Source organism: Dipodomys merriami, unplaced genomic scaffold (assembly GCF_024711535.1).
Source record: "Dipodomys merriami isolate MVZ:Mamm:240054 unplaced genomic scaffold, mDipMer1.0.p SCAF_28, whole genome shotgun sequence".
NCBI classification, from domain to species: Eukaryota; Metazoa; Chordata; class Mammalia; order Rodentia; family Heteromyidae; genus Dipodomys; species Dipodomys merriami.
In genome coordinates, this window is record NW_027204270.1 from 17,251,444 (window position 1) to 17,266,956 (window position 15,513).

At 55.5% G+C, this 15,513-nt stretch overlaps 1 protein-coding gene across 4 annotated transcripts in view; it reads left to right on the forward strand.

The window, feature by feature from the left end:
• Nucleotides 1–14,088, forward strand: part of Capzb (capping actin protein of muscle Z-line subunit beta) — a 123,157-nt gene extending 109,069 nt beyond the window's left edge. For 2 of the 4 annotated variants that reach the window (XM_070037798.1, XM_070037796.1), the window contains exons 5-10: nucleotides 2,928–3,069; nucleotides 3,417–3,533; nucleotides 9,847–9,912; nucleotides 10,534–10,610; nucleotides 11,674–11,786; nucleotides 13,192–14,088. In XM_070037798.1, the coding sequence (XP_069893899.1) occupies nucleotides 2,928–3,069; nucleotides 3,417–3,533; nucleotides 9,847–9,912; nucleotides 10,534–10,610; nucleotides 11,674–11,776 (505 nt within the window). In that variant the 3' untranslated portion in view covers nucleotides 11,777–11,786; nucleotides 13,192–14,088. The remainder of the gene's footprint in view (nucleotides 1–2,927; nucleotides 3,070–3,416; nucleotides 3,534–9,846; nucleotides 9,913–10,533; nucleotides 10,611–11,673; nucleotides 11,787–13,191) is intronic. The other 2 variants (XM_070037799.1, XM_070037797.1) reach the window with 1 other exon arrangement.
• The last annotated feature ends 1,425 nt before the right edge of the window (nucleotides 14,089–15,513 follow it).

Sequence of the window (15,513 nt, forward strand, 5' to 3'; positions counted from 1 at the left end):
TCCGGTTTTCTAGTGGTTTATTGGAGATAAAAGTCTCACGGACTTTCCTGCCCCGTCTGGCTTTGAACTCGGATCCTCAGATCTCAGCCTCCGAGTAGCTAGGATTATAGGGGTGAGCCACCGGTGCCCGGCTGTGGCTAATTTTTAAATTGCCTTCTTTTTATGCTCTTGCAGTAAGTTTTTAAGTTTTGGGAAACAGAACAGTGACCCACAAGGAGATCACATTTTGGCTTGCAGTTGGAACCTCCTTCATTTCCAGCATTTCGAAATTTGAGACATGATCCGTGTGGCCACAGGGGAAGCTGAGGATGCCAGAGCCAAGCTGCCTGGAGCGCGAGCAGGAGCAGGGCCACAGGGTGGGGCGTTGGCATGGCAACAACCATTCCACTGGATAAAACATAAACGCTGTTGTTTTGTTTCTCTGGAAGAAAACAGACCAGTAAGGGAAGAGACGAACCTTAGGCCACTGGCACTTTGGAACTGGTGTCCAGCGTTGTTAACAAGGGCCGTGAAACCCCAGCCTTCCCGCCTTCCCACCTTCCCCAGGCTCCTTTCCAGGGCAGCCTGACCCTGCCTCTCCCCAATAACCCAACACTCCAAAGAGCTGGCCCCAGATTGGAGCGATACTACAGCTCCCAAACCACAGGACACAGAAGGAGAAGATGCCCTGGGCTCCAAGCCTGCTTCCAACAGCCCCAGCCCTGTCTCAGCATGGGAAGAGCCACAGGTTTAAGGTAGATTTAAGGTGGTTTTCCCCCCTCTGATGTGGGACTGCGCTCCCAACATTCAGGCTCTAAGAGAGGCCTTGGTAGATCACCTTTTGTTGTTGTTGCTGTTGGTCACAGGGCTTGACCTCAGGACCTAGGCACTGTCCCTGAGCTCTCTTTGCTCAGGTGAGCACTCTACCACTTTGAGCCATAGTGCCACTTCTGGTTTTCTGGTGGTTCATTGGAGATAAGAGTCTTAAGGACTTTCTTGCCTGGGCTGGCTTGGAACTGAGAACGTCAGATCTCAGCCTCCTGAGTAGCTGGGGTTATAGGCGTGAGCCATCAGTGCCCAGCTACACCAACAGGACAGATAGCAGATGGGCTCCTGGGGACTCGGGTTCCCTCAGGCCTCCCAGGTGGACACATGGCCTGAAGGAGTCACCACCATTAGTGAGGACAAACCAGAAGGGGTCTGGAACCCGTGCTACCAGGTTGAGCAACATAAGACCTCAGGTCCAGCAGGAAGGTCCATTTGTACACATCCCAGGAACATTCCAGAATGACCTACTGGGGGCCCTGCCTCTTGGAGGGCTGGTGTAGGACAGAGGCCCTCAGCCTAAATGGCTTCACTTGAATAGATGTACAGTAAAACTGTAAGAACAGAACGTAGTCAGCCCTCGCCACAGAGAGGTGGAGGGTGATTTTCAGGCATTGGTGGATACCGGAGTCCTCGGACACCCAGCACCCTGTATGTGCTGTGTGTGAACAGCTCTTGTGCCACAGAAAAAAGTCTGCTGTTCAATACAGGTAGAGGCTTTTTTTTTTTTTTTAAGCCAGTACTGGGGCTTGAACTCTGGGCCTGAAATTTTGTGCTCAAGAGTAGTACTCTACCACTTGAGCCACAGCTCCATTTCCACCTTTTTCTGTAATAATTGGAGATGAATCTTACGGACTTTGCTGTCCAGGCTGGCTTTGAACTGCGATCCTCAGGCCTCAGCCTCCTGAGTAGCTAGGATTCAGGCATGAGCCACTGGCACCTGGCCAAATAATGTACTTTTTTTTTTTTTTTAAGCATTTTTAGTTCAGAGTTGGTTGAATTCAAGGAAATAGAACCTATAGATGTGGGAACAAAGAATTCTGTGATCCTTTTACTCATGTTCTCATAGCTGTACTAGGATTTAACCCACAGAAACATGTTACACTTTAGTGCTTCATTTTAATATCAAACACAGTAATTGTCAGTGTCTACTTCTTATAACCTGTGTGTCATCCCTCTGGGCCCAGGTTTACACAGCTGGCCTCTGGTTGTTCACCTTTAGCAAATCACAGCTGAGTGGATGAGCCATGAGGAGCGCTTGCCATAGGGGCAGTGGGCACTGGCCACAGATGCCTGATGCCCTCAGTGCCCCTGAAGCTGCCTGTCAGGAATGAGGTCCAGTGTACATGGTACCTCCCCTCCTGGCCTGTTCCAAGGGGTGCCTGCTGCACTAGTAGCAGGTTTCCTGAGATCTTTCTGTTCAAGAATGTTGCTGGTTAGGAGATGTGTGAGTCCCCAGCATTATCAGTTTGAGTAGCTCAGTAGGCCACATCAGGACCTCTGCTCCTGCAGCCTCTGTCTGTCACCTCAGATTGAGGTATAAACTGACCACCTGTGCTCCTGGCCCTTCTTTTCCCCCCATTTCGTCATGACTAGGAATTTTTCCGTGTTGCCAAGCTTAGCCCTTCATTTCTGGCTTGGGTTTTTCTCGCTATTCGTAAATAAGATCAAAGAGAGTCCTGGTCTGGAAGAAGAGGGCTTGTTGCTGTTTTCCCCTTTGTCCTGTCAGATAGCTTCCTCAAAAGCTAAATACCGAACAGTTGTTGATAATAGTAAGTACTGTGGTCGCAGTGGCTTCCATCAGCTGTCTGCTATGGGTCACACACTGCTGGGTCCTTATCTAGGAGCAAGCCAAAGCCCAGAGAAGTTTAGTGAGCTAGCTAAGGACTCAAAGGTCAAACTCAGTTGGTGATTCTCTACGTCCATATTTTTCTCTTAACGAAAATAGTACCACACATCTCCCCCAAGCAAGGATGAGCCTACTGCCCTGACCCCAGGTGGTCTTCAGTCCTAGGTCCTTCAATTCTAGGGACATCATCTGGGTGCCGTATTGCTAAGTAGCAGCCGGGACCAGGGTCAGGAATTGACTACATGTAACGGGCACGTGGGCCTGTCTCCCGCAGGTATTTTGAAGGTGGCGTCTCGTCTGTCTACCTCTGGGATCTGGATCATGGCTTTGCTGGAGTAATTCTCATAAAGAAGGCTGGAGATGGATCAAAGAAGATCAAAGGCTGCTGGGACTCCATCCATGTGGTGGAGGTGCAGGTACGGTCCCCCTACCCCACAGCACAGCTCTGACCCTCCACATGACCTCGAGGGGCACAGGTGTTGCTGGGACGGAACCTCTGCGGATCCCTGAAGCCTTTTTGGATAAAGATGAGTCAAGATTTCACTCAATCACCCTACAGATCCCAAAAAAGCTTAATACACATGAATTGAGGTTCTGCCCCTTTAAAAACGAGTTGGGATTTTATAGGGGAGGAGGTGTTGTGGTGATGACTTAAGTCGGGGGGCAGATAGACTGACCCCAGATTGCAGAGGCCACACACAAGGCCCAGGCCCTCCTCTGCTCAGGTGTACCCCAGTTCTGATCTCCATTGTATCCCCCTCAGGAGAAGTCCAGTGGCCGCACTGCCCATTACAAGTTGACCTCCACGGTGATGCTGTGGCTGCAAACCAACAAATCCGGCTCGGGCACCATGAACCTTGGAGGCAGCCTCACCAGACAGGTGCGGTTCCCACTCTTAGCCAGCCGCAGATGCCGCAGCGCCGGCCTCAGAGCTGACCCCCTGCGGCTTACCCCACCTAGAAATACAATGTCCAGGGCTTCCCGGCATCTCTGCCATTGCCCAGTTGGCTTCCCACTGTGGTAGGACAAGGGTCTTGCACACTCGCCTCGTTTCCTCTCCCTCACCAGGGCTCACCACCACCTCATTCCTCAACCACAGCTCATGCGGTGCTTTTAAGAGTTCTCCATTTGTATGGCCAGGGTCAGCCACTGTTCCATCTGGTCAACTTTCTGTAAGCTGCTGTGCAGTCCAGGTCTCTGCATCACCAGCTATACCTGAGGCCAAGCATCAGTGTCACCAGCGTATTTGAAATTGAGAAATTCATCAAGATCTGCACACGTGTGCATGTGTGGGTGTGCAATTCAGAGCCTGGGCACTGTCCCTGAGCTCAAGAGTGGCACTCTTATCACTTGAGCCACAATTCCACTGCAGGCTTTTTGGTAGGTAATTGGAGATAAAAATCTCACAGCCTTTCTTGCTCAGGCTGGATTCAAACTGTGCTTCTCAGATCTCAGCCTTCCTGAGTAACTAGGATTGCAGGTGTAAGCCATCAGTGCCTAGCAAGATAGGCCTTTTTCTAACAAAATCCTCCAGGAAGTTCCATATGTGGTTAAAATTTGGGATGGTGTGAGCTCGCCAGGCTGCTAGGCATCCTTTTCAGTGTCCAAGCTGAACTGGGAGCTCACCTGAGAAGGTGCAGACTGCCTTAACGTCTGCATGAGAACTGCTGGAAGCATCTGAGCAGGTTTCAGACCCTGCGGCCCACCGAAGGAGACCCCTCACGCCTATCCCATTCTGAGATGGGCCTTTCCCTGGGCCTGCCCAGTGCAGGAAACTACAGCAAGGAACAAGATGTGCGGCTTGTGAAGAACTGAGCTTTGCCCTTGAGTGTGTGTGTGTGGCTGGGGGGGGGGGGGGGGGGGAGGCGGAATGGCGCTGGCAAATGCTCCAGAGTGCCTGCTGCACGGAACCCCTCCACTTCTGAGTGGCTTTTGACTGACAATTGCCCTCAGTATCAAAAGATTTTTTTTTTTTTCCCCTTCAGTAAGATAGTGATGCTTTGGGCTGGGATGCGCCCTGCTGGAAGAGGGCTTCCTGGCACATGTAAAGCCCTGGCCCGTCCCCAGCACCAAAAACCAATGATACTGACCCATGTGAGAGCTCTTGATAGACATGCACGGCAGAAAGGGTGCGGTTCCTAACTTTGTCAGTGACAGACTTGGGAAAGTGGTGCTGCCAGGCAGGCGCTGGCCTGCACACCCGGGATGGGGAGGCGCTGTGTCCACCCCAGGCCAGAGCCCTGTCGTCTGCATAGATGAGGACCTTTGGTGGAGACAGGACAGGCCTACCAACCCCTGCCCTCCAGCAAGCAGACCCCATCCCACCACAGACACAGAGAGGCACACATACACAGACGGGAATGGCTGGGAAACCCTGCATCTGGAGACTGCCCTCCAGCAAGCAGATCCATTCAACACACACACACACACACACACACACACACACACCCTGCATCTGGAGACTGCACGCGCGCACACACACACACACACACACACACACACACACACACCCTGCATCTGGAGACTGCCCTCCAGCAAGCAGATCCATTCAACACACACACACACACACACACACACACACACACACACACACACACACACACACACACACACACACACACACACACACACACACACACACACACACACACACACACACAGAATGGCTGGGAAACCCTGCATCTGGAGACTGCCCTCCAGGAAGCAGATCCATTACACACACACATATACACACATACACACACACACACACACACACACACACACACACACACACACAGAATGGCTGGGAAACCCTGCATCTGGAGACTGCTTCCTGCATCCTGGCCGCATGGAACTGTGGATAACTTCCATCCGGTGGACAGTGACCTGCACAAATATTAATCCTGAGTCTTCCTAATGGTTTCAGTCAGAGCTGTCAGCCCGCAACCAGAGTCTGGTTCCGGCCTGCTGTGAGCAGAGGCCCCTGCCAAGCCAAACTCGGCCTGGTGAGCAGCCGTCCTCACCACACCTCGGCTGGGGCCAAGGGCCTTGTCTGTGTTGCCTTTTGCTCCTGGGGCTCTAATGAGGAAACGCATGCTCTGCCATGGCTCTTCTGGCTGGACCCTCGCCCAGCTGAGCTGCATTAGCGCTGAGGCTCCCCTCCCCTGTAAGTAGGGAGGGGGCGTGGGGCACTGTGAGGTGGATAGTTTTACGTTAACGGTGCCCAGCTTCTAAGCCAGCAGAGGAAATTGGGGTTGAGGGGCTTCGTTGCGGGTCCCAGATGAGCCCTGGAAAAATGCCTGTATTTGTCTTGGATGGGAGATGAAGGGGTTCCAGGAAAGCAGAGTGAATGAGGGATCAGTGAGGTACAGGGTTATGCGGCTGTGAACAGGGAGAGCTGCCCCACCCATCTGACAGACCCAGGCCGAGGCTCCTGTGGTTAAGTGATCGTTTGGCCAGTAAGTCAGTATCAGGATTTGAACCCAGGTTTGTCAGGCAGGAATACCTGCTCTTTCTGCCAGGCCACACTTACTTGGTCTGACTTTGTGTGGCTGGTAGGTAGGCATGGAGAGGCGAATGGACTGGCCAGACCTTGCGCCAGGCCATGTGGGGCCTGGCGTTTCAGGAGATGGCTCTGCCAGCCAGCATCAGGCCAGGCTGACAAGGTTGTTAGAGTTGTCCGGGAAAAGGTGGTGAGGCCTGCCCCCCACCGTGCCCCGCTCCCCTGACCACCACACACACAAGCAGGTAGGGCAGGCAAGCCTGCGGTGGGGTGAGAATAAAGAAGGGTGAGGCGGGAGGCATTGGGAGACACGTGGAGGTGGGGTGGTCAGAACTGTATGCCTGTGGCCTCTTTACAGTCACCCCCACATCCCCGGACAGCGGCAGGAAGGAAGGCCCGTGGGTGGAGGAGGGGGGCACCGTCTCCCTCGGTCCCCATACTGAGCACTGGCCTTGCGAGCCTCCTGGCCATCTGTGGGTGTACGCCCCCCCCCCACCTTGCCTGTGTGTGGCCCCAGGCACTCACGCCAACAGCAGCAACCAGAAAGGCTTGCCGCCCCCCCCCCCCCCAACTCCCCCAGCAGGAGTGCGGAGGGCGACCTCCAGGTTCTGGTGATTGATGCCTGCCCCAGGGCTGCAGCTGCATTCCCCAGCTAGCTGGACACACCCTGCTGTGAACTTCCTTCATCCTGGCCCACCCTCTCCATGGCCTTTGGCTGCCGCTGCCCAAGGTTGTCTTTGACACAGAAGTTAGGAAGGTGAGGAGATGGAGTGTTGACTGGCCTGCAGCTCTGCCAGGGCAGAGGCCACTTGGGGGGTGCCCCTTGGCAGGCTGCTGTGGGCCCCCACAGGAGGTGGTGGACCTGCAGAAAGGCCTATGGCACCAAGGTCACTTCTGCCAGGTGGCAGCAGAGGCACGGGAAAGCAGCAGACCAGAGGTCTGAAAAGATCCAAGGGCTCCTGGGGAGGGAGGGCCGTGCAGATGTTGGTTTGATATTTATTCTTCACCGATTCTAAGTATTTAGCTGCGAGGGTGGAGTGCAGGTGGACAGGGAGGTCAGACGGCGGTGGGCAGGCGGCGCTCCGCCTCCCCCTCACCTCGGCCCTGCGGCAGAGGCCCACCGCACCTGGTTCGGTCAGGCAGGGATTTTGTTCAGGGGACAAAGCCCATGGTTCCTTTCAGGTGGGCAGAATCTAGGGTGGGCAGGGCCAGGGCGTGTTAGCTAGGGGAACATGGCCCCTAGGAGCGAGGAACACTGACCCAGAAGGCAGGCTGGTGGGAGCTGCGTCCTGTGGGACTGGGAGGGGCTGGCGGTGCTTGGAGGAGGCAGGTGCAGCTGGGGTGGGCCCTGCTTGGACCCTCTGTGCCCGGGATGGTGGTTTGTCCTTGGCTTTTCTGGTGGAGCACCTCGCCATCTGAACTGACCCTCCCTGAGTTGGTGAAGTCAGTTTTGAAAGTCGGTGCTGCTGTATACTGTCGTCGGTGCAGATCTAGAATGTACAGTTTGAGTCCGTGTACCTGCACCGGGCAGGCCCACCTCTCTTGGGATGCTGCTTTACTTGTGGCTTGGTTGCAGTTTCTATCCTGGCCTTACCTGGCCTTGTGCCCACAACACAAGGAGGCAGCTGTCCAGACCCCAGGAACGAAAGGGTCCCGGGACTGGCCCTGCGCTGCCGGGGGAACACGCTCCCAGCCCACCAGACACTGCTCTGCCTCTTGTGTACCTTAGTTCACAGACAAGAGGTGGAGGCCTGGGACCAGCCAGGGCTCTTCTGGCTTAGGGCGGGGAGCAAACACGGCTTCGTGATGCCACTCTGTGTCAGGAGAGACCTCCGCTTGAAGACTGGCCATGGAGAGGAGAGGGGCTCATTGGGGACAGGAGGGCTGGGCAGACTCCAGACTCATTGGAACTACCTTACGGAACATCTGTGTGGCCACAGAACATAAAAATGTTTTGCTTCTGGCAGCCACTTTTATAAGGATGTAATAATATATGCATTACAAAAATAGTTCTATTTCTGGTGGGTCAGCATTGCCAGCAAGCTGGCCCTGGCCAGGTGTGGAGGGGAGCTGGGGCGGGGGGAGGGGCCGTGGAAACTGCCTCTAGGCGCCAGGAGCTCTGCTGCTCATGCCTGGCCTATCGCCCGCAGCCCCTGCTGAGCCTTTTACTGGGCTTGAATTCCCTGTCCAAGGCATAGGGGCCCCTGTGCTCCCGGAAGTCCATCTGTTGCCCCTGACTCCCAGTATCTCTCCTTTAAGGGTCCAGTGGCTTCCGCCTCTTTGATGAAAGGTGCCTGTTGATTTTGAAGCACAAAGCTCGGGTGCACAGACACTGAGCTGCTCACCTGACTTCACTTGTGGCCCTGGCTGTGATGAGCCTTTGGTCCCTGGCTTCCTCCTCTCCAAAAATCTTTGATTTGCTTTCGTTTTCCAGTCTGTACTGTGTTAACTCTGGCCTCTCACCATCCTAATAATGGTTTCCTCTTCACATTTCCTTTTTGTTACTCAAAATGCTCTCACTCGCCTAGGGTGGCCGGGCTTTTACCATACAGTCTAGGCCGTCCTCAAACTTGGAACTCTCCCCAGTCTCTCTCCTCAGTCTCCCCAGTGCTGAGTTGGAGGTATACACCTCCACACCAGCCTACTTCCTGCTTCTTGTTACTTACCCAGCTTGTGCATTGTATCTCAACAATGACTTAGCAGTGACTTACATAATTAGAGTTCCTGCTAGGGACCCTTGAAAACAGGCAAACTTCTCCTTTAAAAAAGTCTCAATTTTGGAAAGCCAGGCGCTGGTGGCTCATGCTTACAATCCTAGCTACCCAGGAGGCTGAGATCTGAGGATCACAGTTCAAAGCCAGCCCAGGCAGGAAAGTCCAGGAAACCGGAAGTGGTGCTGTGGCTCGAGTGGTAGAGCCCTAGCCTTGAGCTGAAGAGCTTAAGGACAGCTCCCAGGCCCAGAGTTCAAGTCCCACAACCAACAACAGCAACAACAATAAAAGTCTCAATTTTGAAAAAAAAAATTTGAAAAATGTTTTTGGAAAAAAAAAAAAGCCAAGCCAGAGTGTGAGGGCTCTAGTACTGGTGGGAGGGAGGAAAGGAGATGGGTAGGGTGGGGGGGGGGGGGAAAGGATTGTGTCAAAGAACTAAGTATTAAAACTGGGATCCTGAGGATTCCCAAGCCCTGTCAGGTGTAGCTGTAGCGTCCCCCCGAGGGGGTAGAGCTGACTTGCCTGGGCTTAAAGCATCACCTCCTGAGGTCCCCTGCCCCGCCCCCATCTTCAAATGGACAAGGGCAGGTTCTAAAATAAGGGTTTGCCCAGGTCCCTGCATGCATGCATCGTCACTTCACGACCCTGGCCGCCTCCGCCTTGCCTCTGCCAAGGCTGGCCAGTCCCTCCCCGCACAGTACACGGCAGCTTCCCCAGGTCCCAAACCAAATGCCTGTGCCTTGGGCAGGCAGAGCAAGGCGTCTCCAGGCCCAGCAGATTCCCCCAGAAATGAGGCTTGGGTTGTTGGTGACCTGAAATTTCTTCGGTGGTTTTGTGCTAGAAACGTGTCCTTGTAACAGTGGATGCATGGCTTCCACAGCGCCACCAGCAGGAACCGTCGTCTATTCACAAAAGACAGAGGTGGCCGCGCAGTCAGGCCGTGTTCTCGGAAGCTGCTGCCTTCTCTGACTTGTGTTTTGTTTGGTTTGGTTTTGCAGATGGAGAAAGATGAAACTGTAAGCGACTGCTCCCCACACATAGCCAATATCGGGCGCCTGGTAGAGGTGAGTGGGCGTCAGGACTCAGGGCTGGGGTTCACACCTGTGCCTCTGCAGCCCGGGAAGCGTGTGCCTGCCACCCAGTTGGGGTCCCCCAAGTCTGGGCCATCCCCCCCCCCCATACACACTGCCCCACACATGCCCCCGAGGACTGCACTCTGTCCTGGTTCTGGGAAGCGAGAGCCAAATCCTGTCTGCCTCAATCCACTGGGTGTGAACAGACTGGAGCTTGGGCCGGAAGCAGATCCCTGGAACACGGGCGTGCCTTGGAGCAACTTGAGTTGGGGCCGAGGCTTTGCCTGTCACCACAGTTTGGAAGCGGAGAAGTGTTCTCCGGTTTCACAGAATTGTTCCCGTAGTTGATGGCCAGGCTGAGGGGTGGTGATGTGGTTTAGACCAGCTCCCAGTAGTGGTCAGAGTTGGCTGTCAGTCCCTAGGTGTTGGCTTCCTTCATGCCTAAGAGCAGGAAAGGCTCAGCACAAATTGTAGATGGGGTCCTGGCAGAGGAGCAGTCCTGTGTCTCCCCCGTGTGGCCACAGCGGGGACCGCAGGGTGGGCTGGTGGCGGGTGGGGTGCGGGGCCTAGGATTCCTGTTTGCCATCCTGGCTGACCAACCTCCCTTTCCAGGACATGGAAAATAAAATCAGAAGTACACTGAATGAGATCTACTTTGGGAAAACAAAGGATATTGTCAACGGACTGAGGTAATCTACCAAAAATTTGAAGTTTTGGAATCAAAAAGGGGTATGAATCCTGGTTCTATGTCCATGTGCCTCAGCCTCGTCCCTCACATACCCGCTCTGGGGATTTCCACGTAAGTTTTCAAGGTTTAGAACTTAGTATTTGCAGTTTGTATTCTCAGTAGTTTGAGGTTCCTTCGCTTACTCACCTCGGCAGCTTCTGGTTTACCCCCCTGCTAGTTAGGCCCAGCCACAGACTCTTCCCACCCCCACCCGACCCAGCCTCTGGCTGACCAAGGCTTCAGGGCAGCAGCATCTGGCACAGGTAGAGACCCCCACCCCCACTTTGTGCCCTCTGCCATGGTTGTTGGCTGTGCCCAGGGCCCCGAACTCCACCTGGCCATGTTGTGCTTTGGATTCTGCATGGCCACCTAGCAGACGCTGGAGGGTGAAGGAGGTCCATGGTGTTCTGAACGGGAGGCCAAACCTAGTAGGTAGGAGGAGCAGCCGAGGGTCAGCTGGAGCACTGGCCTGTCTCCTGCAAGTTGGGTAGCCCCAGGCCTCAGCAGCCCTCACCCGGACCAGGAGGCGCTGCCCACAGGTTCCAAGCTGGGGCCGACCGAGCATCCTGCAGCCTGCTCCTCCGTTCAGGCCCCAGTGTTCTGCTGTGCCTTTGGTAGGCGCCCCCCTGAGCCCCATTCCCTAGCCCAGATGTCAGGACAGGACCAGAAAGGCAGGCACCGTCCTGGGAGTCGCCTTGGCTTGTGAATTGGTCCAGGAGGCAGGTTTCAGATTTAGAATAAGGCGGGGGCAGGGCAGCCCCTTCACTAGCCCTCCCTGGCCTGTATCAGCCAAGGGCCCTGTGGGCCTTGTGGTGGGCCTATGTCTGGGGCTGCAACTGTACCACCATCTGCCCCCGCCCCCCCGGCCTGGCTGGCCTCAGCCCCCGCCAGTGGCCGGGATATGGGGTGTGCATCCCTGACAGCCAGGGCCACGCCAGCGTAGACTACTTCCTCCACGTGTCTCAGCGGCCAGGCTGTGCATCGCTGTTCTCTCTTCCTCCCGCTCCTCCCTCTGAACACTGTAGATCTCTTGATGCTCTCCCCGACAACCACAAGTTTAAGCAGTTGCAGAGGGAGCTCTCGCAGGTGCTCACCCAGCGCCAGGTCTACATCCAGCCTGATAACTAAGCCGATCCAGGTACCCCGCCCGCGGGGCGCAAGGCCTCCCCACTAAACGGGACTCACCAGCCAACCCACCAGCTCGGCCAGCCGGAGGCTGCTGCGTGCCCATTTAAACCGCCACTAACCCCATCCTGCTCGTGGCCGGTGGAGCAGCCACATTAACGTGTAGCCTCAGCCCCACGTAACAGACACGGGTCACGTGTGTGGAGTGTGTGCGTGGCACTGCGGGATGATGCCTGGCTTGGGCTTTTGTTCTGAAGAAGCCCCAGCCAGGGCACTAACAATACCCCCCCCCCCAGTAGTTGCTCGTGTGTGTGCCTGTCGCCTGCCCCACATGACGGCCCGGCCCGGCCCGGCTTGCAGGCCTCGGCCAGGCAGTGCCCATGCTGCGGAGAACAGCACCACCTTTCCCCTAACGAGCTGCAGCTGTCCTGCGCGGGCCACGGGGGTGGAAAGGAAAACAGTCTTTGCTTATTGACAATGGCCAGGAACCATGACTTGAGCTTGTGACAGATACAGATGGAGGGAAGCAGTCAGCATCCCTGCTTTTTTTTTTAACAGATGGGGGGCGGGGGAACTGGCAGTGGCCCGCCTGGGGTCGGCATGCCGCTGGACTGAGGCCCGTGCCCGTCTGGTCTTTGTGCTGGCTTGAGCCCACGGCAGCCAGCAGGGGGCGCCTTTTCTGGTGCATGGGGTCTGTTCCATACCAGGACTTGGTAGATGGAACCCCCCCCCCCCCCATTTCCTGTGCTCCTTCCTCTTCTACAATGTGAATCAAGCTTGAGCCTTGCGGCCCCTCTTTGTCCCTCTGCTGCCAGTCTGTTAAAATGTGATTTCCACAGTTCAGTAAATCCACAGCTAAGCGATGTTGGGTAAGTTTGACGAATAATGAGGATTCCCGAGATGCTGGTGAGGTTGAGTGAGGTGGCAAGCGGGAAGGCGCTGTCTGCGTGTTGTGTTTTACATACTGTATTTCCACCATCTCTGCTCCTGGCGTGGTGGAAAGTGCTTCCCCACCACGCCAGGTCCTGTCTGCAGGGGCTGCCCCTTTAGGGTCCGGGCTGATGAGCAGCCGACAGAGCTGCCCACTGGAAGCCCAGCCGCTTTGCGTGTGCTGTGTGGCCCCAGCGCCGTACGGCCTGGCGTGCGCAGGTGCAGGCCTGCCGGGTCTCGTGTGATGAGGAGCCAGGCCCTTGGAGGTCTAGCAGGCGGGGCCTCGGCTGCGTAGTGCTTCTACCGCATGGCTTATGCCCACCCCTGAGCCGCGGCGGCCCTGCTGGCTGCCGTGGCCTGGTCTCCTGCAGCCTGGCGGGTGCCGAGGTGCCACTCAGCCCTCTGCACCCTCCTGGCCTCCAAGGGGGGTGCCAGCCGGTGCCAGCACGCCTCTCCTTGTTCTCAGGCGCCGTCCTCCCTCCCCACAGGTCTGTGCAGACATTTGCAGACAAATCAAAACAAGAAGCGCTGAAGAACGACCTGGTGGAGGCTTTGAAGAGAAAGCAGCAATGCTAAACCTCTGCTTCACGCTCATCAGACACGCCATGCACTCATTAGATTCCTTTCTTAGAAAACTCGTTTTCTGCTCCCTTCTTCCTCCCTCCCTTCCCCTCCCCCTTCTCCCCCCCCCCCCTCCCAGACAGGTCACATAACAACTGCATCGTCCGCTGCACAGCGCCATCGCTCCCCAGAATAAACCCCATGACCCCTCCTCCGGCTCCGCGCCTGCTTCCCACCACGTTTTGCTACCGAAACTCAATGTCCCCATAAAAGCCCGTGCGTGTGTGCGTGCATGCGTGTGCGTGTGTGTGTGTGTGTATGCGTGTGTGTTTGCCTGGGTCCCCCCCCCATTTACAGGCATAATACACCATCACCCTCCCTCCCACCTTTTTGTTACATTGGTGTAAAAAATGTAAAACAAAAAAATTTTATGAAATAACTGTGGTGTGTGAAAGATGAAAACTGGAAATCTGGTTCCGCGTGTGTTTGGGGGTTGCTTGGGGTTGGGGCAGGGGCCGCTCTGGAGCACGGGCGCCCGGCACCGCGGTGCGGAGGCCCGGTGCGGAGGCTGGGGCGGGGCGGGGCGGGGCGGGGCGGCGTGGGGCGGGCGACCGTCTGCTCTTTTGGCCAGGTGCTTTTCTGTCAATTTTTATGGAATGCAAAAGGAGTTTTTTTTTGTTTGTTTGTTTTATTTTGTTTTTTTGTAAAGCTTAAACAAAAAAAATCTACATCTTATACTTGAGCCTCCATACTTAAAAAAAAAAAAAGGAAAAAAAAGAACAAAAATAAATAAATAAAAAGAAACCAGGACGCAGTCAGCGCCAGCCTCGAGTTCTTGCTTTCCTGCCACTCCCTGCCCACGCGGCGTGACCAAGGCGCCCGCGGAGATGGGACCCTCCCCCCATCACCTGCTCTCCCTGCGCCCGCACACCTGGCCGCAGCCGTGGGGAGCTGCGCCCACGGCCAGGACCGCAGTCGGCCCTGGTGAAGACTTCCTTCATGCCCCGAGGCTGCAGGCATCGCCACCAGCCACGAGGCAAGCCCTTCCCCTCCAGGCTTTCCTGCAGTCCTAGGTGGGAACCCTCGCTGAAAAGAGGGGAAGGCCACAGCCCTGGCCAGATGAAGGTAATTGTGTGTGTGTGTGTGGTGCTGTGGTTTCTAACCAGCACAGCAAGCACGCTCCACTTGAGCCACACACAAAACCCCTGCGTGCTGCAGTTATTTCTCAGTGAGGATCTCACGTTCTGCTCAGGACTGCCTCAGACCGCAGGCCTCCTCTCTTCACCTCCCAAGTTGCTGGGATCCCAGCACCATCTGCGGTGCCAGGCGCATCTTCGCTTTTGGTCCCACCGTCCTTCCTGCAGTACACAAGGTCGTTTCTCCCGCGTGGCAGGGCCTTCGCCACTCTTCTGGGCTAGTCTCCGCTAGGAGGCGCTCCCCCCCCCCCCCCCCCCCCGCAGACGCCGGCCCAGGGTCCAGTGCAGCTCTGACACCTCTTTTTCCTGAGCCATACCCACAGTGCTCCTGGCAGAGACTGGAGGGAAAACAGCCCTGTCCTGAGTGCTTTTGCTAGGTTCCGCGGCTGCCACCGCACCCACGCAAGCCAAAGAGGCGACTGGTCCTTGGGCAGGCAGCCGCAACAGAGGTGCCTGCCTGGACTCACCCGACCAGCCCTGGACGCTGTTGTGTCCAGCCGGTTCTGGATTCTGAGAGCAGCTTTTGGTGTGAACTCACAACAAGCCTGCACTGCCAGCACTGAGCAACACCCCTGCCTCTGCAGCTACCTGCCTCATGCCACAGAACGTTGCCAGCTATGTAAATACTGTAAGCTAAATAGTATATATGCTAAAGGTGCATTCAAATTCTGCCACAGCTAAGGTGGAGCACAGAAGCTTCACCACATACTGTCATATTGTGTCTATTAAAACAACCACTTAATGCGACTCATGCTTGTACTCCTGGCTACTCAGGAGACTTGAGGTCTGAGGGTTGCAGTTTGAAACCAGCCCAGATAGGAAAGTCTGAGATTTTTTTTTTCCAAGCAATTTTTATTTTTCTTTTGTGCTTATGTGGTGCTGAGGAATCGAACCCAGGGCCTTGAGCATGCAAGGCAAGTGCTCTACCACTGAGCCACCTTCCCAGCCCTGAGATTGTTTTTCAAGACCTGGTTTAAATGGTAGAACAGCAGCCTTGAGCAAAAAAAGGTGCCAGGCTCTGAGTTCAAGCCCCAGTCCCAGCACCAAAACAAA